At 51.6% G+C, this 23,428-nt stretch overlaps 1 protein-coding gene across 1 annotated transcript in view; it reads right to left on the reverse strand.

Moving 5' to 3' along the window:
• Positions 1–23,185, reverse strand: part of XYLT1 (xylosyltransferase 1) — a 292,269-nt gene extending 269,084 nt beyond the window's left edge. The window contains exon 1 of the mRNA XM_074346282.1: positions 22,628–23,185. Coding sequence (XP_074202383.1) covers positions 22,628–23,008 — 381 coding nt within the window. The 5' untranslated portion in view covers positions 23,009–23,185. The remainder of the gene's footprint in view (positions 1–22,627) is intronic.
• Between the last annotated feature and the right edge of the window lie 243 nt (positions 23,186–23,428).

Genomic DNA, 23,428 nt, shown 5'->3' on the forward strand with positions numbered 1-23,428 from the left:
ATGCCACCTCCGCTGAGGCCCTCCCTAGTCACCCCGGCAAAACCAGCCTCACCCGGCTGCAAACACCATTTATCCCAGGCTTCTCTCTCACTTCCATGACAGCACTCATTGCTACCTGAACCAATCCTATTCACAGATTTGCAACTGATGGTCTATCCTCCTCTGCCAGAATGTAGGGCCTTGTCTATCTCGTTCACCATTTCAAGTACCTAGGACAGTACCTGGCACATAGTAGGTGCCCAGTCAATATCTGTTGACATACGGCTGAAGGAATGAATAGATGAAGGAAGAGCATCTCCTTGCAAATGTTCACAGAGATCCCAAGAACCGAGCACAGCTCCTGCACAGAGAAGGGGCTTCGCAAATACCTCCTGAATCAAACGCTGGTCACTGATGTCTCCCAGGAACCCAGCACCCTGCCTGGCATATAGCAGGGGGTCAATAAGGATTTGCTGGATACATGGTAACTGAGCGAATGCCATCCATTTTCAAAGAAGAGGTGACCACATACACTGAGTTAGTGGGAGGCCACTTTCCCAACCACGGATCTCTCTCGAGAGGCCGCCAGAGGAAAGCTGGGAGTGTCCCAATAGCTGCCGGCACATATGTTTGGAAAGTGCACCGGGCCCACGTGGCTGAGCCGAGGTGGCGGCTGCCGCCAGGCCCACACAGGATGACTGCCCCCTGCTTGTTCAGGGAGTCGCAGCCACCGCCACCCCAGCATGGAGGCTCCTCGGCGGTGATGCAAAGTTGCCATAGAAAAGGCCACTGATTAATACCCTCAGAGGGTCTATTGTCTGAATCCTGCCACCAGAGGAGAAACAGCTGTTTACAGTTTGTTTATCTGTCTCCCCTTGGAGCCTCTGCAAGGAAACACAAACGCTTGTTCTCCGGGGCACAATTCAGCAGCCGAAGGGAGCGAAGAAAACGGTGTTTATTTTTAACAGGATAAAGAGCGGAGGACTCCGAGGAAGTTTGGACACTAGCAGGAAGACATCTCGCTGGGAGGCCCCAGGCCTAGTGGCAGCATCTTGCACAATGTCAGCCTCTCAAGGGATACCTGAGAGTCCATTCCAACTCCCAAATGAAAATTCAGGGGCAGGCCATGTGGGTCAGCCAAAGATGAGCGCCCATGGATGTGAGAGCCTGGCTTGGAAGAGAGAAATCAAGGTGTCAAGGGAAAGCAACCACCTGCTACTAAACACAGTGACATGTGACACAGGGCCACAATGTACAGTTGTGCAGGTTGGGCACTGCATATAGTGCCCAGTGAGGCAGAAATCTAGCCATGCTCCATCAACCAGGACTGCATAGCTCACAGGAAGGGACATCTTTTCTCTGCTCAAACACTGCTTTCTGGCCAGGCCATCCATGCCCCACTCTCTCAAGTGAGCACTTTTCTCTAACTCACATAAAGGCACCATGTAGCAGCCTACAAGCACACAGCATCCATCAGCCCAGGCTGAAAACCCACAACAAGAAAGGAGGCCTCCTTTCCCTCCCCACCCATGGCTTCTTCTGGTTCCCACCATCTTTTCTCCTTCTTTCATTAGATTCATCCCCCATCACCTTCCTGACAGGAAGGCTGAAAAGCACAAATTCTCCATCTACTCAAGTTTCCCCATAAGGTTTAGCTACACTGCAGAGACTCTCTCACAAGTCTGAGAAGGAAGAGAAGGTGCCGGAAACCTTCTGCAGGGCCTCTGAGCATCTGACTGTGGCCTATGAGCCCGATTCCCTTGGTGATGGTACATGAGAAAGAAGTCCACATTCTGCAAAGAAACATCGGGTCAGGGACACAGAGGGCCCATGGGCAGGCTGGAATAAGGGAGAGGGAGAAAGAAGAAGGAAACATTCAACAGGCACACGGGTAAAGAGGTTCTGGCCCAAGGTCAGCACTAAGCCCACAGGTTCAAACACACCCCAGAAAGCAGCCTTCACCTCTGGTCCCTGAAGCCCCAAGAAGAACATCTCCCTGCTCCAGACAGAGGACACAGTGGCTAGGAAGGTTCCTGCTGAGACACGGCCACGGTCACCACGCTTCCTGGACAGCGAGCAAGGACCACTCCCGGAGCATCTGTGTCGCGATGCTGACGACGACAGGTCATGGACCTCACCCTAGGTGGCCCTGGTCCCATCAGCCCCCCTGCTGTGTCCAGCAAGGTCCCATAGGGAAAGGATGGCCCCTGAGACAAAGCACTGTCTACACTGCGTCACCGTGCTCGCTCTGCACCTGTGCCTGACGCTCCGGTTCTGAGATAACCTCGCTTGGCTACAGCACAGCTGAGCGTCGGGCACTCAGCCCTTAACACGCATTAACCTTCACACCTGCACATCTGAGTCACCCTGAAGCAGGTCCTTTTTCTCTCTTAAACCACTTACCACCTTCTATTACTCTTGCCTAGATCAAGGGATAGCAAACTATGACCCATGGGCAAAGTCTGGCCCACCGTCCACTTTTTGTAAATAAAGTTTTATTGGAACGCAGCCACGCCCATGCGTTCACAGACGGTCCCGCCTGCCTTCATTCTTCGAGGGCGGAGTTGAGCCGTCATGACAGGGGCCTACGGCCTGTGAAGCCTGAAATATTTATTATCTGGCCTTTTAGTGAAAATGTTTGCCAATCCCTTCTCTAGAGTGTTTATTGTGTTAATTAAAACATGTATTATTTATTATCTGCCTTCCCCCTCTAGAAGGTTAAGTCCACAAGGCCGGGGCCGCTGTTTTGTTTACGGCTATATTTCAATCCCTTAGTGCCCAGGAGGTACGAGGTGCTCGGTAAATGTTTACTGAATGGATGAATGAACAACCATCAACGTTCCTATCACCCAACAGGGGAGGTGATGTTACCACCCCATTTTGTATGTGAAGAAGAGAGGCTCTGAAGGGGCCAGCAGCACTGAGCAGGGTTTCATAGCTGGTCTGTGATGGTACCAGGATTTGAACCCGGGTTGGAATCTCTGAAAATGGTTTTCACAACTCCATTGGCGACAGTCAGTTATTCACCACCTCATTTCCCCCAACCTCAGAGACTGTCTATGCTCTTTAAGCCGGCGGTGCAGCTTTGGACACTGAATCCCTTCTGCCTGTACCGTCTCATCTGACCATCCTCTCTCACCCTGCCTTCCTCACATGGCTGCTAAGAGGGCCAAATGAGGGAACGGCTGCAGCTTTATTTTACATACCCATGTACTTACTCATCTTTATGTTTAAACGCTAACTTCTTTAACGGTCCTGTCAACCTTCAGAAGTGGGGACCTCTGTCACCGCCATCTTACAGACAGAACACTGAGGCAGAGAAAGTAACACGGCTGGTCCAAGTTCATACAGCTGGCAAGGGGTGGGTCCAGGATTCAAGCCCAGGTCCTCGGTTCCTGACAACTAGGTGATTCTGCCTCTTCTAGAAACAAAGTGTCCTGAAGTCTGCATTCCAGTGAAACCCTTCTAAGGACCCAGGGAGTTGCTCTGCATTTGAGACAATCTGGTGACCCTCACTCAGAAGGGAGGCCCCACCAGCCGTCAGCGGGGAACAGCCCAGCCCAGCAGAGCCGAGGCCACCCCTCCTCCCGGCCCCCCCACAGCCGGCCCGTCCACAGGCCCACCCAAGCTGGCCAGGCAGACAAGAGGGAGCCTCAGAAAGTCCCCCAGCCTAGAGGGAGAAGGAAGCCCTCGTCACCTTCCCCCACCCCCGAGTCAGCCCGCTGACTGGAATCTCTGAAAACGGTCTTCACAACCAAGTTAGAGGCAATCAGTTATTCATGACCTCGCTTCCCACAAACTCACAGACTGTCACTGTTAGCAAGAGAATTTCTGGACTCTGCCCAAAAGCCCTGCTCTCGGCTGTCGGGCAGCCCACCTTCCCCAAAGGCCTCCAAAGCCCACCAACCCCTACCCACCTTGACACTGGGAAGGCCCCTGGGTGCCCGCAGCCCAGGAGGGGCCCAACAGCCAGGGGCTGCTCCCAGCCTGCGTGACTCACTTCAGGCTTTGGGAGCAGAACGTCTGACCTCAGTTTAATCCAACTGGAAAATAGGGCTCAGGAATTCCAGACCCTCTGCCAGGCTCTGGGATGAATCCCACGTTACTTTATAAAATGCTTCAGGCTCTGAAAACACTGCGTTCTGCAGAACGCAGGACTTGTGAGGGGCTCCCAGACACACTGCCACCCTCCCAAGCTCACAGTCGGGAACTTTAGGTACCTGGCAGGAGCTTATGAGCCATTAAGACCACCATCAGCACTTTTCCTCTGAAAAACTTGAGGCTGTCTTCAGGAACAAGTTCCCACATCCTGGGGAGAAAGAGAGATGCTTACCCGACACCCTTGGGAAAGACTTTCAGGTTCTGGGACCAGACCCGCTAGCCCTGCCACTTAAACAAGCATGACCTTCCATGCAAGCCACTTCTGCTCTCTCTGAGCCTCAGTTTCCACATCTGTAAAACGGGAGAGCAATGGTACTTACTCCCTAGGGCTGTGGCTAGGCTTCAATAAAACGGCACATGTGAAGAGACTCAATACCTCGCTTGGTACCTCCTAGACACTGTCGCCTCTTTAACTAATTCTAAGACCCTATTGCTTCAGACGCTTCACTGATTTGATAACCCTTTCAAGGCAATGGGCTGTGTTCAGAAACATAAAGGAAATATGCACGTCAATTGTAAAGTGCATCCCAGATGTTAGAAATGCTATTTATTAAATACATAAATACGCATCTTAAAATGAGGTCAATTATTATCATCAGCATAATCAGCGTATTAACTGTCGGTGAGAAAGCAAGACAGTGAGGATATGGGACTCACTCAAGGCCACAGGGCCATGCACAGTTGAGGCGGGAACAGGCCCCGGTCCCCACATCCCTCTGGGGGGAGGACAGACGGGAAGAGCACACTCAGCCAGACAGCCCCCTTCCAATTCCTCCTCCTCCTCCTCTTCCTACAAAGATGAACAGTAACAGAACAGCTCCTCTGAGCCCACGAGCCCTTCCTCCTGTCCCGAGGATGCGGCCACGTTTGTGCCTCTCCTCCGAGCTCTCCTGCTGCATCTGCATTGGACCAGCTGAGCATGGCGACGGAGGGTGGGCCGTGTCCGCACCCCCATCCCGGGGGAAGACTTCGACCGCAGCGGCCAGCCTCTCACCGGCCCCATCCGTGGGCCTGGCGAACGGGAGACCCTGAAGAAGGCGGAAGCAGGCAGGAGGGAAGGGGCGGGGCCAGAGCTGGGAGAGGCGACCTCCTTGGGTCCACCTCGGCCCAGCCAATTCTCAGCCACATGAGGAGAACTCAGCATTAGGTGACACAGTGGTTAGGAGCATGGGCTCCGCGCCAGGCTGCCTGGGCTGGAATACAGATCCCCCTCTCACCAGCTATGCAATCTTGGGGGAGTCACTTTCCTTCTCTGTACCCCACTTCCTCAGTCCAGACAACAGTGACTTCCACAATGCTCACATCCCAGGGTGCTGGAAGCATTAGACGTAAAATGCCTGGCACGTGCTCAGTGCTTAAGAAATGGCCCCTGCTACTATTCATTATTATCATCATTTAATTATTATATAGCTTCACACAGCCCTTCACCCACATGCCTCTTCCTCGGGTACGGAAGAGAACACAGAGAACCCTAAGGTGCTGTCAGGATGCCTGGGGAACTGACGAGAAACCGTGGGACAACACACGATTCAAGTTCAAGAGAAATCTTTGGCCTGTGGATGTTAAAACGTCACTTTAACGCAGGGCCGTACAGCTGTTGCATTCAGAGCATTTCATCATCTGATCTTTCATGCAATTTCTGAAGGGAACAAAAACCCACTCCCTGAGCAACTACTATGTGCCACTCCCTGTTCTAGCACTGGGGATGCCCTGATGGAGTCAGTGGGCCAGAGCCCGGCTGTGACACTGGGGGGGGCTGCCAATAAGGTCTTAAGATCCTGGGGTTGATCATCAAGCAGAAGGGGGTGGACCTGGGTGGGGAGGGTGGACCTGGGCAGGGGGTGAGGGGGGATGAGGGACGTCAGATAAGGCCCTTTTGTGCACACGGCCACATCAGACCAGCCACCTGCACAAACGGAGCAGGTGGGTAAGGCTCTCTGAACTTCCTCTGCTGGGGGCAGAGCACAGGAAACCACAAGAGACCTAAAATCAGAGATCATAAGGGACCTGAAAATCTTAGTCCAGTTTAAAGATGGGGGGACAGAGCCCCTGAGAGGGCCACACCAAGGGAGATGCAGACCAAGGACTGGCCCCGAGGTATCTGACTGCAGGAAGCCTCTGTGAGGTGCGGAAGCAATCCCGGCACGGCACAGCCTCACCGCCGCCAGACACTGCTGCCAGGCCCTGGCCAGCGGGTTCCAGCTCTGCCATTTCTCTGGGTGGGTGTTACCAGGCCGGGGTTGCTGCAGGACGCCAGTACCAAACAAACACCCGAGGACAGGGACTCAGGACAGGTGAGTTCTGATATGCAGATGAAGGGAGAGAAAAGTTCAGAGTTGGGGACATGGCTCTGGAGGGGCCGGCGGGGATCTGAGAAGCCCCCACAAAGGGAGGAGTGTTTCCTGTTGGGGACAGGGTGGAGACAAAGGCGCAGAAGCTCTGGAAAGACCATCGGAGACAGAACGGTTCTGTACCAGCAAGAGTAAACTGTCTTCATCAGTTCAAGGTCCACCTCCAAATCACATCATGTCTAAACCAGCCAAGGTTTTCAGGTTTTAGGTGGAAGGGGTCGATGAATACGCTCCCAGGGCTGCAGGGAACCTTAAGTAAGACAAGCCTCTCTACAGCAACGCCGAGCCCCTGCAGGCCCGGCTCTGGTCTCTCCCTCCCGAGCCCGAGCTCACGAGGTCACACTCTGTCCCCCTCTTCTTCCAATTCATGCTTCACCACCTTCTATTCGGTTCACGTTAAGTGTCACCTTGTGGGTAAAGCCTGCCCTGACGAGCCCTCCCCCACCAGGACGTGAGCTACGGGCAGGCGGGGCCCCTGTTTTGTTCACTGCTCCCAGCACCGGGCCCGGCACATAGCAGGCCCTCGGTAATACCTGCTGAATGAATGAATAAGTGTCTGTGCCTGTCCTGGGAAAACCCAGACAGCAGCACAGGCATGTCAGCCTCCTGGTATACAATACACAGTGGACCATCAGTGGATGCTGCCGGCAGTACCTCAGAACTGATCCGCAGCCCACAAGGTTGGCTTCCCATTTCTGCCGGAGAGCAGCCCTGTGCTTAACAAAACAGCCAGTCTCCTTCGCCTGGCGCCCCAGGGTCTACGCGCCAGTCCCCACCCAAACCCAACAGGTAACTCCAGGACAAGGAGAAGGCTGGCCTCACAAGACCCAGGAAGGCATCAGACTTGGGGCAAAGCTCTCCGGGAACCTGCAGGAGTGTCGATGTGTTCTATAAAACAACAAGGTGCCCCGCCAGCCTTATTATTCTTCAAGGCAAGAGGAAGTGGCATAACGTCTGCTCTGCCCTGATGCGGGCAAGGCTGAGCGCTAGCTTCCCCTAACCCACCCCGCCCAAATAACGTGAACCTTCAGGGACTCCTCCTGCTCCCCGCTGCTTCCTTGACTCAGGAGCCACAACAGAAGCACTGAGCAAACGCTGGGGGTTAGGAACGCACGGCGCAGTCACGGTCTGGCCTCTCATCCTAGGAGGAACTAGATCAACACTGCATGCTGTTGAGTCATCGGAGGATCCTGGAGAACAACTGCTACCGGGTTTGTGTCCTGTTCAATGAATTTCTGCTTTTATTTTTATTTATGCCCCCTTCCTACATTCTTTCAGGTTGTCCTCCACGATTTTTTTAAAAACAAAAATTGGGGTCTTACTGTAATCATTTTCTTCTTTTGTGTTTAACGCCCAAAGCTCATGTGCGTCTAAAATAGGCTATTAATTTTCCTCTGGGCACAGTTCTAGCCTCATCCCCTGGGTTTTGATATGAGGGATTCTCATTTCCATTAATCACCCTATAATCTGAAGTTCCAAGTTTCATTTTTCCTTTGATTTATGAGTTATTCAGAAGAGTTCTGTTGGTTTGTTTAAATTTCCTAAGTGATAGCCTTTTTAGAGGCTAATTTTTAATGTATCTCTTGTTTTATGAATGAGGCCTGAAAGTTTTCTACTTTTGAAATCTGTTAGGTTTCTTTTGAGACAAATTAACTGTCAATTTTAATTAGGGTACCTTAGAACATCTAGAAAATAGTCATTAAAAAAGAGGCCAACTCTTAGAATAAACACACACAGACACACACCCCTTGGAAAAGAGTTTCATACGATGCCTACCAAAAAGTTTTATCTTTCAAAAGTAAATATCCAAACAAAGAAAGTAAACAAACTATTAAGGGGCAGGGGAGACTATCAGAATCTAAGGATCAAATTCCTCTGATCTAGAAATTCCCCACCCAGGAATCATACCCACAAAGGCACTGCTCAGCAGCCCCATTTTAAAGACTAAAACTGAGGCTGCCCAAGACTGAGTTAGATATACCTGTGCAAGTTAGCTGCGACTGGGTTTCAATTCCGCTAACCCCTTCACCACCAAATCCAACTATCCTCCAAAAGAAATACTAAAACAGCCACCAAGCGTCTCCTCGTGTTAATTACACAAGGCATGATCAGAAGGCAAGATCCAAACCAACAGGACTTTACCCCCAGTAAAGTGCGCTGGCTAGAAGAAGGCAGCTGACACGACTCTTTGACAAGCCCCAGAAAGAATATTAAGCCATTTGTCAGCCAGTGTCAAGCAAACCTGAAAGACAGGTGGATCCCAAGGAATCCTGGCGGTCTTCTCCCAACCCTGTCAGTGCCTCTGCCTGCAAAAGTGGGGCAGCAAATGGAAAAGGACCAGCGTTGCGGGAACCGACGCAGGACCCACGCTGCTAAACAACACTGAACGCACACAAAGGCAGCACCGCAGGGGGAACCTCTGAGCTCCACAGCTGTGGCCACGGACAATGTCTGCAGTCCCCGAAGGGACATTTCAGTACACTGTTTCAATGCAAAATGACACATGCTACTGTAGGCGAGAGATCTTACCGGGGAGGTAACGCTGTATTCATCTGCTTCCCAGTAAGAAAACCAGAACAGCCAGAGATAAACAGAAGTCAATCAAAGCAGAAAGTGACATCAGAAAAACTCTCCTAATTCTGCCAGACCTGTTTTGCTGCATGAAGATAAGAGGCCTTTGGACAATATGGCTTTGGTAAAAGAAATTAAATGATGGCACCATTCCCGCAAGCAACTAAAGCCGTTAACACCAGGCATGTCCCCAACAACCTTGTAGGTGCCAGGATGGAAGAACAGTAACCCATTAACGAACTGTGGTTCTAAGGATGCTCTATTTTGCAAGACTAATTACTTTTTGTGAAAGTAAGCCTTGTTCCAGAGTTTCAGCACATGAAAATATCACCCAGCTTTACTCCCTAGAAGGAAAAGTCAGTCTTCCAAATTAAAATACACCTGTCAGAGCAACCCACTTTAAAATATAGGCCGGTTATTAAATCAATTCCTCTCCTACATATATACCCAACTGAAATGTTTACCAAACAGTTGTTTATCAAAATGCAAGAATGTTCACAGCAGCGCTGTGTGTCACGGCCCCAAACTGGGCACTTTCCAGTACACAGAATGGATACGTAAACTGCGGTGCCTTCCACAATGAAATGTAAATGGACAATTTAAAAATACGTGAAACCATATGGCTCTAGAGCCAGCAAACTTTTTTGTAAAGGGCCAGAGAGTACATCTTTCAGGCTTGGTGGGCCGCACGCTCTGTGCTGAGTCTACTCAGCTCTGCAGTTAGAGCGCAAATGCGGCCACAGTCGGTCTGTGGACAAACGGATGCGGCCAGGTTCCAATAAAGCTTTATTGCCACACACGAACATGCAAATTTCACATGCTTTTCTCACGTCACAAAATATCCTTCTTGTGATTTTTTTTCCCCCAATCATTTATTTCAAAATGTGAAATCTATTCTTAGCTCACATGCTATATAGAAACAGACAACGGGGCCGGATTTGGCCCGTGGGCTGTGGTTTGCCAAGCACTGATGCAATCTCATATAATCTAATCGCCCCTGGTGTTAAGGAAAACAAAGTGCATGCCCAGGAGTACGGACTACGTCATCTCATTTCTAAAAAGAGGCAAAGGTAATCTATGGGGTCAGAAGTCAGGACAAAGGTCACCCATGGAGATGGAGAGATTAGGAATGGGAATAAAGAAGATTCCTGGGGAGGAGGGAGCCGTGACACTCTGGGCTCTGGATTGGAGTCCTGGTTCCCCGAGCGTGGCCACGTGGCTGAGCTGTACATTTATGATTTCTGCACTGTTCTGCATGCATGTTCTTCTTCAAGCAGAATTTAGCAAATTGTTAACATCCAGGCAGAGCCATTCAACCAAGTTTCAAAAACAGAAGTGTAAAGAGAACACAGCCATCCAATTAAATTAGCTAGGAACCCATCACCGCGGCCAGGTACCACCCAACGCTAGAGTATTTAAAAATATGGAATACTTAAGGGCAGACGTAAATCGCTTTTCCTCCCGCAGTTCTTGCATTTCCTTCCAGGGCGTTTCACGGATTCAGGGATGAGGCTCCCAGAGACCCAATCAAGTTGTTTTTTCCTTGGTGTTTGTCTGTGGGAAGCAACGGTGTCCGTCTGGTCACCAGCTCCTCCTCGCGTGGAGATCTGCCATCAATATTGTGACCATAAATAGCACCTGGCAGAACACGTGGCCTTCAACCTGCAACAGACCCGGTGCTTGACCCACGTGGAGGAGGGAGGCCAGGCTTGGCTTCCGTTTGACCCCGAGAACATGCAGTTCATTTTCCCTCCGTCAGCAGCTGAGTCTCACCGAAATCTGGGCTTGCAATTACTGCTGTGATGATTATTTTAATACCAATCAGCAACGTATCAAAATATTACCCTGTGGATGCTACCTAGCCTCTGCAAGACTACAGATGGAGGGTAGAGGCTGCCACCCCTGTGTGCCAGGATGGTGCAGTGGGAACCTTGGTGAGGGTCCTTCCACCACCGCCAGACCACCAGCTTCAACAGTGCCCACGTCCACAGTCATTTCCATGCCCACCCTCTCCTTAGAGACAGTGAGTCATGGTGTGCGTTTTACCTGACAGTTTGACGTTGGGTGACCCACTCACTGTGGGGCCTCAGTGGTTCCATCCGTGCAAGGGGCAAACAGCGCCACCCTTCTGCAGAGCCATGCTGAAGATTTCCTCACCAGTGTCGCTTTGTTAAAACATTGTGTGCAGCACCAGCACGTGATCTGATACAAAGGCTCCCCAGCCACACAGCCTGAAGTCCAAATTCCAAGTCTACTGTCTGTGACTCGGGGCAATTCCCTACTCCCTCTATGCCCCAGGTTCGTCATCTGTGAACGGGAATAACACCACAAGGTTGTTGAAATGATGAAATGACATAATCCAGGAGATGTTGCTTAGCACTGTCCCGTCACAGAGCATTTAACAGATAAGAGCAATTATCATTATTATTATTATTATTATTATTATTATTATTTCGAGAGTTGTACACTCAAATCCTAACCGTGGTCTTGCAGGAAACACAAATAAGCAAAGCGACTGGTGGGCTCCATGGCAAACTGGAAAGTGAGGTCCCCTGTAGGGGGGCAACCACATCTCCCCTGCCCCAAATTATTACCTTTTTGGAAATAAAGGCCAGAATTCCCACATTTTTAATAGGAACTCCAAATGAGATTTTTCTTTGAAATCACTGATTTTCAAATGTTGGCCGGCAATTTTATTTTTTTAATTAAAAAATAAAGCCAAGGAGAAGAAAAAAGAAAGCTCTATGCAGCCATTATACCACCTGCAACCCAGATCCGACCCACAGAGAGCCCGGTTCCCTCGTCCGGTACTTTCTAGCGTCCACTTTTGTTGCAGGTATGTACCATCTGCTCACTCCAATAAACAGTTCGTGCGCGCCACGTGGTTTTTTTTTTTAACCCCAAAAGAAGGCCAAACAGCCGTCAGCCTCTCTGATCTAAGAGGAGTTGGTAATCAGTTCACGCCCATTTGTAAACAGACCAGTTTTTCTCTTAAGAGCCTCCCTGAGGTCATCTCCACCCTGTTCTCTGTCATCACCTCATCTTCTAAACAAGAGGGAGTCAGATGGAACAATTCAAAAACTATTCCTCAGTAGGACTACAAGAAAAGGCAGGTAATGAGGGCATTTTACACCAGGAATGGAATCTTCTGGTGACAAGCAAAAGGGGTTCTCTGTTTGTGTCTTTTATAACAGCTGCCCCTTCTGAGCTGAGGAGAAAGAGAGAAAGAGAGACAATGAATAGGCTTTTATTTCAAAGAGACCATCTGCAAAGCGTGGTCCTACATTAAAAAATAAACAGAAAACAGCCCCTAGTCTGGGAAGGAAAAAAAGATTTCCCATTACATCTCTAATTCATAAAGCACCATTTCACAAGGAAAGAAGAGAAAAAGAGAGAACAACTTTTCTCCGTCTCCAAAAAAGGATGCTGAATGAGGTAACCACTGTGTTCCTTGATCCTTCTAATCTGGTTTTAATACTATCCTTAAATAATGTATACATTAGCTCTCCATTACCAGCAACATTTGTTTATTTTATTAACGTGAATCTGGTTGAGCGCAAAGACTTTGTGAAATTACCATGCCGTCCTTGGGCTCTGTTTTTATTGCTTCCCCTCTTGCTCATTATAAAATGATTAGTTGTCTCCACTGCCCTTTTTGAATTGCTGTTCCAGTTGTGCCGCAGTTCTGTTACCCTGGTTCTGAATAGAGACTCTTGGTTCAGGGTTAAGTTAATGGAGTCATTACGGGCCCATGTGGGGACCCATTCATCGTGGCTAATTCCTGTGCAACGCACAGGGGACTCAACTACAAAGAGACAATGTGGACCAGAAGCTCAGTGTGAATCCGAGAGGTGCACACGAAGGGTCCAGACCCACGTCCAGAAGACGGACTTGGGGGGGCCCATAATTGTAGGAGGAACGCAGACAGCAGCCCAGAACATCAGAGAAGGCCCACGACAGGGCCAAACACACCCAGAGCACAGTTCCTCCTCGGGTCTAACTTAAATCCTTCCCACATGACCTTCAGAACAAAACAACCACCCAGCTGTTTACCAGAAGCACGGAGCATCTTCAAATCGGTTGGGTTAAGTCAACGTGTACCAAACCTTGGCCGTTCCACCGCCTCCCTGTCAGTCAGACACCTCATCAAGGTCACGATTAGCATTAGAATTAGAGTTTTAGATACTATGATTTATGCATTTTCACTGTTAACTAGCTTCTTTTACTTAAATGCCACTTTCCTCGCAGGCTGGACTGTAAGAGCCCGGACGTGGTGCTTCTGATTGACTAGCTACATTTACCTATTTCCCTAATATACATTTAAGGACAAACACAGCTGTCACAAGTTTCAAAAAAACGTTCCACCCAAGAAGCAGGGGACGGGTGCGTCTGGGAGGTCAGAGGTGCCCTGCTCCTTGGTCTGGGTGTGGATTATTTAGGTGTGTTCAGTTCATGAAAGTTCATCAAGCTGTACATTTAGAATAACATGCACAGTTGCATATATATATTTTGGTTAAAAAAACACCAAATAACAATATAGGCAAAAGTTAAATAAATAAATTTTGTACAGATATGAATAGAAATTCTTTATTAAAAGCTGCTATGAAAGAGACTGCCCACATAGCACCTGCAATCATCGATGTACCAGAGTCCGTGTGCGTTCCACACTTGGGATTCCGGGGGTTAGTCTGGGGTTCTTCTGGCAAAAGACGTCCCTCCAAAATAAGCCCCCAATCAAAAATAAATAAAATTAATCCACCTCTTCAAAAATAAACCCTCATCCACAGCCTCTTATCTTCTCTCAGCATGCCAACCGTAGGTCACCGCATTTGTAACAATTTGGTATTTTTAAAAATTTTTGCCTGTTTGGGGGTCATCCTGCTTCCAGACCATAAACCCCCGAGGGCAGGACACAGCTGTCTCCCCCTCCTCAATACTCTGCAGTGCCTGGTACACAGCAGGCGCTCAAACACTCCCTGTTGAATTTCACTCATTCATTCTCTCCTCGTCCCCCGGGGATTACGAGGCAACGGGAGGGGAGCACCGCCAACTGGTGTGACTGCGCCCACATTCCTCTGCGCCAAGATGGGAGCCCCATCTCATATTCACGCGGGGTTTCTCAGCCCCAAAGTGCTTTCTCATCTGTTCATCAGATGACATCCTCACCACTCAGGGAGCACGTGGGCTTATGAGAAACACCTGGCAGAAATGTGAAAAAGGCACAAAGAGATGAAAGTCAGGCTTCATTCCTGACCGAGGCAGGACCTGAGCCATGATGCTCTAGAATGTTCCACGCTTCCACCCCCCACCCCTACACCCTGCCAGCTCCCTGACAACTTACAACATCCCAAACACATGCTACTGGGGGCAAGGTGGTGAGGAGCACAGAAAAGGGAAGGCAGATGATTCAAAACAGCACATCACCACACCCCCAACAGAGGGCACACCAGCTGACCGAAGTGCAGAATGCAAGATTCTATTTTTGTTGAGGACACCGCCTGCGCTGTAGCCTAACGCCTACAAGGATCTGCACATTCTGGGTTTACACCAACCAGCGGCAGGAAGGGAGGAAGGAAACCTCCATCGCGCCTGGGGAAGGCACAAGCGGTCAAGGTGGAGCCGTGCTGTGAGCGACCCACACAGGGAGCCCTGTCAAGTGACCACAGACACTTATTTCCAGCTCGTCACGGTGAACATGTAGCTCTTGCATGCAGACGCTGCACACTTAACAGCCCAAACGGCCCAGACACATGTCACAGATGAAGAGCTCTTGGCGGACTCTCGGGAACCTGAGGGGTCAGTGGGCAGTGGGAAAGAGAGTGGCCCCGTGCTGCCAGATCTTGGGACTTTTTACAGGCTTTTCGAACATCCATGTTGTCATCTATCCTAATTCTTCCAACGTGGTGCCTTTTGATCTTTACAAACTGTGTGGGCCAAACAAAACCTACCCACACGCCATGAACGCGAGGGCGTGTCTTGCAAACATCCCTCGTGGTGAGACTGCATCAGGAAGGAAGAGGGGAAAGCAGCGAGCTCAAGCCCGGGCGGCGCCTCATTGCCAAAGCCTTCCAGGTAGGAAGGTCCCCACGTCGCAGGGGAGGGAACAGAGGCCCGCAGAGGTGAAGGAACATGTCGAGGTCACAGAGAGATGAACGGCAGGGCACTGCTCCCCCAAACCAAGCTACGTGACGTGCCTCCCCGGCCCCACAGCCTCCGACCACCTGCTCCCCTCGCAAGCCTAGTCTCCGGGCTCCTTATTCAGCTAGAAGACGATGAGCTTGAATCCCATGGATGGAATGGTCCACGTCCCAAGTCCAACAGTTTTGGGGGTGGTGAGAGGCTTGAGGGCTTCCAGGACCCTGAATCGCACTATTCTCGGCCCCCACCGGTGAGGCGGAGAGAAAGAGCACCTTTCTCTTGCATCCAAGAAGCCACTGTGGGGCGAACTGGGCTAGGACGGGAGAGCAACCTCTCTGTTGACGGGCTGGTCCTCCCTGAGGGCAGGGGCACATCCGTCCTGTTCACAAGGGCAGCCCCAGTGCTGGGCACAGCTGGAGTGGAGGGTGGAGGATGGACGGGTGAGTGGGTGGACATACGGACAGACAGATGGATGCAAGGACAGGAGGCCGGGAGAAAGGGCGGGGGGTGAGCGGCACGGGACTTGCCGATTCTGAACTGGGCAGAGACCGGGACACGGCACCTGGAGTCACCACCAGCCTTCAACTCCCAGTCGGCTGCCTCTTAGCTCTTTACCTTCCATCCAGCCTCCTGCCTCGTTTTCATTATCTGTAACCAGTAAAACAGAGATGAGACTTAAGAGCCCTTAACTTGCAGGATGTTGTAAGGATTCAGTGAGATCATGGCCTTCCAGCACTTCCACGGGGTTCAGAGCAAGGTAAGCCTCCGATAAAGAGAAGTCCTCCTCGTCTCCCGCGTCACCATCAGAACCACAGTTAACAGTGTCTGGACCCCTCGGGGAGGGGACGTTTGCATCCATTTCTCCGCCCCATTAGCTCAACTCCTACGGGCTTATTCCATGTGACTCGTGGCCAAGGATTACAGCAACGCATCCCCTGGGAGGAGAGACGCTTGTCACCAGTATCCACAGACACATTAGCCTAGATTAGATGCCTGGATAAGCCAGCAGTCACCTGGCTGGGACAAACCAGGCTGGAGACAGAACAAATCCATTCTGCTGGCCTCAGAGGGCCCTGAAAGGGGAGATCTTCCCCTTCCCCTCAAAGGCTCAAGAATGCTCTTAGGATCCCACCGCGTACCCATCCGGCCAGGTGTCTGGGCTCCCAGGCCCGGATACTAATAATGCCAGTCTCCCTGCTCACTGCAGCGCGGACAGCCCCGTCGCTGCCACCTTCTTTGTAAAGGCTCCGGCTTTGAGTGGGGGAGGGGGCACCCCTAACCACAGGAATCAGAAGGGCACAACTTGTTGAGTATCTGCAGGCAAATGGGCAGTTTCTGTTGCAGGCAGAAGGAAGGAAGTACCCACAAGACAATCAGCCGGTGTGTTCGTAGAGATACCTCCCTGCTTCACCCAGGCTCTTAGGGGCAAGTCATGGGCTCCCCCAGAGAGAAGAGCAGAGCTGCAGGAGGCCTGCCGATGGCCAAGGAAGCTGGCATAGCACCTCCCCCCGCCCCCCCGCCGCCTGCTAGAGGGAGCCGAACTCCAAACGCCTTTCTCTGCCAACTCAGCAGTTCAAGTTCAATTATTCCCTAGTATGCACGATGCGTTTTTCACTAAAGGGTGATATCTTCTTTTCCTGGCCCATAAAATCCTGTCCTTGGGGCTGGACATCGTGACCAAGTCAATTACCTATGCGCCTCCTGAAATGAGTTCTGTGGTTCCCAGGTTGGGGACCCTCACAAGACGCTTACAAGAGGGAGACTGTGAAACAGAACCATTGAGAGCACAGGCTGCCTGGGTTCAAACCTCAGCTCTGCCATTTACACTGTGAATCTTGGGAAAGCTGCTTAAGCGCCCTCTGCCTCAGTTTCCCCATTGGAGCATGAGGTTTAAGTGAGCTAATAATTGTAAGACACCCTCAACAGGGCCTGGTTATATTAAACCCCATGACTGTTGGCTGTTGAAACATCAGAGTACAATCCTTGAAGGAATAAGTGAGTTAACGCACAAGAAGGACTAAACAGCGCCTGGCAAGTCAAAACTGCTACACGGGCATTAGGAGGGTTATTATGATTGCCCTTCTCTGTGTCTCATTATATACGGGTCTGAGTCAAGGAAAACTGCATACCTGCTCCTTTTCAAGGCTTGGCACATTTTTGGGAATCTGCAGCAAGACATGAGGGAAAAATGGTATGAAGATTTTCAGGAATGATCTGGCTGCGACATTAAGGGTTTTTCACAGAACGGCCCAGACAAGCAGTCTGAAATCTGGACGTTGTCAACAGTTATGGGGCAGTCCTGGACCCCAGCTCTGCTGCTCCCCAGCACTGTGATCTTAGTGAGCAATCTGCTTCCTCGCTCTTGAGCCTCAGTGTCCTCATTTGTGAAATGGGGACAGCAACGGTTCTATCTCATCAGAGTTGAGAAAATTCATTGAGCCACTGAGGTAAAATTTGCAAAGCCCTCATTATCCCTACCACATAACTGGTATTCATAAGACCAGCAATTCCTAGCCAGGTATCCTCTGTCTCAATTTTGTACGTAACCCCTTCTTCCATCTCAAATTATTGTTTTTTGTGTGTGAGCAACTAATAACATCATATCTGCGAAACGCCTACAGGATGCCTGGCATACAGCTGGCACTCAATAAATGTTACTGCTCCTCCCTGTTACATTCCATCCTGCTCCAAGGCTGACACACGCAAGAGTTGGATGCATTCTATTGCCTTGGATTGCACTCAAACCCTACTTGGCTTGGGAAAACGAATAATTGCGAAAATTTGCTTATTTTCAAACATACTGAGAGTTTCTTTTTAAGAACAACAGCTCACATCTGAGCACTTATTATCTGCCAGGCGCCAACTGGCTCACACATATTATTACAGCTCATCCTCACGCAATGCTGCGAGGTGGCCCTGATTTCCAGAGGAACAAAATGAGAACGACTTGTCCAAGATCTCGGAGCCAGAAGAGAGCAGAGCCGGCATCTGACCCCGGCTCGGGCGGACCTGAGGATATCCAACTGTGGCCTCTCTCGCTTGTGCTGGGACCTGGCACAAGCTCCCTGTGACTTTTCTCCTGTTCCCACACCCCTTCCTTTGAACTTGGGTTTTGCTGAGGTTGGGTTTGAATTTTATTTATTTTTTAAATTTTCCCCAAAGTATTTTCTCTTGGTTCTAGCAGACAGGGACTAGGGGCCATAGAAACAGGAGACACAAAGGGAAAAAAGGGGAGAGTTACCCTAAGTGGCAAGTCTTGAGGCAGCAGTAACCAGAAGCTAGAGACCAGGTCAGCCCTTACCCCGTGCGGGCCAGTCATGTCCACAGCCTGCATTATCATCTTTCTGCATGGAGATTTATGGCCCCACGGGTCATAAATAGCTCTGGGTGAGAGGAAGACCTTTACTATAGAGATCTTCTTAAGGATATTTTATTTTCTGGAGAAATACACACACACACACAACAATGTCAGATATCTGCTCTAACTCAACATAATTTCCTTTTCTATTAAGACCATGGATCAAAGTTGAGCAATCCTCACCAAACAGGAACTTAGGCCTTGGCTTCCTATTTGCAAAACAGCACTTGTCACTCAACCTTCTGGAAGATTTAAAAAAAAAAAAAAACTGATAAACTAGAAAGAATGTCTAAACTGTAAGAAGACTGGAAGGAAAGTGAATATATATGTATTTATATACATGAAATATATCTATGCATATCATCATTTCTACTTTTATTTATCTATTTTATTTAACATTTTCCAGTACACGATCAAGCAGATGGCAACTTGTGCAGTAAGATAAATATTGTTCAGTGATGCATATTTCTGTAGACAAAGTGTAATGCGTTGCTCAAGCAAAATAAAACTCCATTGAGGGTGTGAGAAAAATGAACCATCAATACAATACCCTCCTGTTCCCTCTGGTCTCGAAACATTTGGCTAGAAAGAAAAGCTATGCCTCGGAGGCTGTTAGAACCAGAGGCGATCCGGATACAGTGAACCAATTTTTTAAAGTCACTGCCAATGTCTGAAAAAGTCCTGAGTTATCTGAGTAATGTGAAGTATGAGGAATTTCTGCCGAAAAATCAACATTTCAAAGGGGTCAGACGATACAGAAACCCATTCTACTTTAAGAGTGAGTGTGTGTGTGTGTGTGTGTCAGGTCAATAAAAAAGTAGGTTTCTTAAATGAAACATACTGAGTAATAGTTTATCTAAGGGCACAAGCAATAAATGTGAAGACTTCGGAGGATCACTGGAGGCGAAGGGAAAGAAAATAAACATGCGTTGCATTAACACACGGCTCTCCTCTGTTCTCTCCAAAATCTAATCAGAACCTGTCGTGTGATCTTTCTGACACTCTGCTCAATATTTTCCCTCCCTTTAAAAGTGAGCCATCTGTTTCTTACATTCTGAGATGACAAGAAAACCCACAGCTTCCTGGAGACCCAGTGAGGGCCTGAGTGTCACGGCCACAAAACTCAGCTGCAATCCACCCAGTAATTCTGCCATGTAAAGCTCTGCGAGGGAAAGGGGGGCCTGCAAAGCTTTTCTGGGGATGCCCGTCTGGCCAACACCCGCAGGCGCCCTGACTCTGTCTGCTTGAGAAACTGGGTGTTTCTTCTTGGCTTCTTAAAATGCACCCAAAATACAATCAGGTCCTCCCACTGGGGTACAGGTCCCCAAACATCGAAGGTGCAAGCGAAGCAGCTCTGAGAGGGCGGCACAAGGAAGCAGTGAGGTCTGGTGTAAAAACTACTCCAGACACCATGCCTGCCTGACACCCTCCGGGACACACCCACCACCGCCACCAGGGCCGCAGAGTCCCTCTGCGTCCAGAAACCGCCACTGCCCACCCCACCCCCGCCCTCCACCGAGCACAGAGATGAAGCGTCACCTCCCGAGCATGTGCCTCACCAGCTTGTTACGAGAGCCAACCAGAAAATCACAGGGGTCATTTTTATTTTTATGTCCCACTCCTGAATCTCCCTCCAAAGTATCACGCGCTGGCAGCCTCGGCAGGGGCCACAAACAAACCGCACGTTCCGAGGGCCTCGGGGGCCTGCCAAATGGTCTGGTCCTCTCCCAGACTGCAACCGAAGCTCAGGCAACACCGGACTTTGGGAACAGCCTGCCCCCTTCTGGTCTCCTTGAGCGCCATGGACAGGCAGGGGCTGGGTGGGCACAGCTAGGGAAGGACAGACCCCCGGGCTTCACCCAGCACCTTAGTGCTGTGATTTCAGGATAGAACAGGGCATGGGGTAGATGTCGGGGAAGGGAAAAGAGGGGAGACAGACAGACAAAATAAAGTTCAAGTCCAGGAGCGACAACAGTGAACAAGAGCATGGTAAACAACCACGAAGAAGGGAGGTGAACCGGGAAAAAAAAACCAAAATATATATATATATTTATATACACACATGGCCATACCGGAAGGTGAAGAAATTGAGATGCTGGGAGGTGTGAGGGGGGCAGTCACTAAACTTGCAGAGTTTCAGGAAAGAGAAGCAATCTGCTCCTGGCACTGACATCTCAAAAGGAATAAAAGAGGAAAACAGCATTGCTCCCAACTACCTTCCCAACTGCAAACCTCTCTGTGGCTGAGCTGGGAGATGAGAGAGCAAGACACAGAACAGGACGCATGAAGACCAAGTGTAGACGGAATACTCAAAATGTCAGGGACCCAGGAAGAAATCAGCCAACCAGGCCTCCTTCTTTTTCTCCACTTATTTCAACAGGTGGGATTTGCGCCGAAAATGCACCTCCTGGCGCCCCCCACCTGAACCCCAGACGCAAAGGCTACAGTAAGCCCTCTGCCACCCTGTCTACCCTGCGTGTTTCCACACTGGGTTAGCAGCGCACGTCCTGAACCCCTTCCCACCCCACCTCCCTGAAGGGCTCCGAATCCAGAAAGAACTTCTAATTGCATTTCTGCCCGAACATATCGCTACCCACTCCTGGAGTTCAAAGGCAGTACCTGAGAGCACCCTTTGCTATAACTAAGAGGCATTCAGAACGTTCTGGTTCTCCATCAGGAATCTCACTCCACTCTCCTCCCCGCAAAGGAGGGACAGACGTCTCCCTGCTACCCACACAGACCAGCCTGCAACATGAAATGCCATCGCATCACATCTTGGGCTCGCTCAGCTCACAGGCACAAAGAGCTGCGCTCTGGCAAAGAGGGTCGCCTTGACTCCAAAGAAGTTTGGCAGATCAAAGAACATCATGCTGTGTCTGAAGGCAGTCTTCAGTGAGGGCTCCTAAAGTGACAAATGACAGAGACATGCCGAAGATCCTGAAACTAACCACTAGTGTCTAATGTCCCCAAGGACTGGGAGAAGCCCTGTAAGCAAGCAGCATGACGAAGATACAGACAGACACACAGCACGTTGTTATGCCTCGAGACAGACACTCACACCCACAGGGTTCTGAGACCCTGACCCAAAGTTGGGGACGCTGACCTGCCCTGTGTGCTCCCAGCTCAGTGGGAAAGGCAAGGTAGCCCAAAGAAGGTGTGAAAGGCACTCCCTGAGAAGTTGGGGACAGGGTAGGAAGACACCCAGAGGGCCTCAGAAGATCTGCAGAAGGAACAGTTTCAGAGCCTGGACTGTTCACACCCATGGGGTCAAAGTAAATCCACCCGAGAGCCTAAGTCCTGGTGGTGTGATCCGACACCCTGCTGGTGACAAGAATCAGCCACACACAGGAGAGAGCCAGACACAACCACCTAGAAGGGGCCATGCCCTGACAGTGGAGAGCAGGGCGAGGAATGTCAGAGAGGGCACGAGCAGAGGGCAAGGCTGGACATGGAAAGGGTAGAGACGGGCGTCTCAGACATCCAGGGACGGAAGACAGGAGACTCAAAGTAAGACCAGGCACCCAAGACTGAGTCTTGATTCCGGCGCACAGCTGAGGACTTGGGACACTGATCCCAGACCCCATCTCAGGCCAGGCAAAGACAATGACAATGAGGCGGCAAGCAGAGAACTGCGTTGTCTGCCCTCAGCTCGGCAAAAACCAAAGAGATGCGGTGAGCATCACACCCCTGAGCAGCGGCTGAAGATCCACGCACTCAGGCAGGGAGCGAGACACCAACACCCACATGCATCGAGCAAGTCGGGGTGCCCAGCGAGAGTGAAGAAGAACAGGAACCCAGCCAGGCTCCGGTCACCCCCAAAGCGCCTCCTCCGGAGATAACTTCCCCAGACCCCAAGGGGGCAGTCCTCAGACTCGGGATGGGCCAACCCTCGGCCCCTGATCCTGGGCAGGGACCTCACCCCAGATTACAGGGGAAAGAGATGTGGAGCCAGTAGGCTTGCGGAGTCCCAGTCTGATGAGCCGGGTTCAAGGGCTGGGGGGCGTGGGGTCGGGGCCGCCTGCCTCCCTCCCTTCTTCCCTCCGGGACGCGAGCCGAAAGGGTATCTTACCAGCGCCCGCGCGGCCAGTGCCCCTCGGCTGGCCGGCTGCTGCTCACGGGGTGCTCCGGGGCCGCCTGCCCGCGCCCGCGCCGGGGGCCCCCGTCCTCCGCCGCCGCCGCCGCCGCCGCCGCCGCCGCGGCCGCCTCCTCCTCCTCCTCGGGCTGCAGCGGGCTCGGCGGGCAGGTCCCGGCGCTCGCGGCGTGGGGCCGGGGCCGGGGGCGGCTGCTCCGCGCCGCCGGCCGCTGCACCCCCGCGCCGCTCCCCGGCCCCGGAGTCGAGGCTGCTGAAATTCCACACGACCAGCGTCTGCAGCAGAAGCACCGTGAGCGCCGCGAGCAGCGCCGAGTGCGAGCGCCGGGCCAGCCTCCGGGAGCACGGCGCCGCCACCATCTTCGGAGCGCGGCGGGCGAGCGGGGCGCGGGGACCCCGGGCGCTCCGGGCCGCCCCCGCGCTCCCCGCGGCTCCCGCGGCCGCCGCTGCCGCTCGGGCTCCCGCTCGGGCTGCCGCCGCCGCGCCGCCGCCGCCTCGGCTCGCCGCTGCTCCTCCTCCACCGCCGCCGCCGCCGCTGCCGCCGCCTCCACCGCCGCGGCGCGGAGTTTTCAGACGGGCAGGGACCCGGACGTCACCAGGAGGAGGGGAAGGCGGGGAGGCGGGGAGGCGGAGGCCGCGGAGGGGGGCGGCGGCGCGCGCGCTCGGGCGAGGCGCGCGGAGAGGGCGGGGGCCTAGCCCGCGGGGCTCCCCCTCCCCACACTCCCTCCCGCGGCCCGGGGACGCGGGGGATGGGGAAGGGGCTGGGGGGACGCGGGCAGT

This window comes from Camelus bactrianus, chromosome 18, assembly GCF_048773025.1.
Source record: "Camelus bactrianus isolate YW-2024 breed Bactrian camel chromosome 18, ASM4877302v1, whole genome shotgun sequence".
Lineage (NCBI taxonomy): Eukaryota > Metazoa > Chordata > Mammalia > Artiodactyla > Camelidae > Camelus > Camelus bactrianus.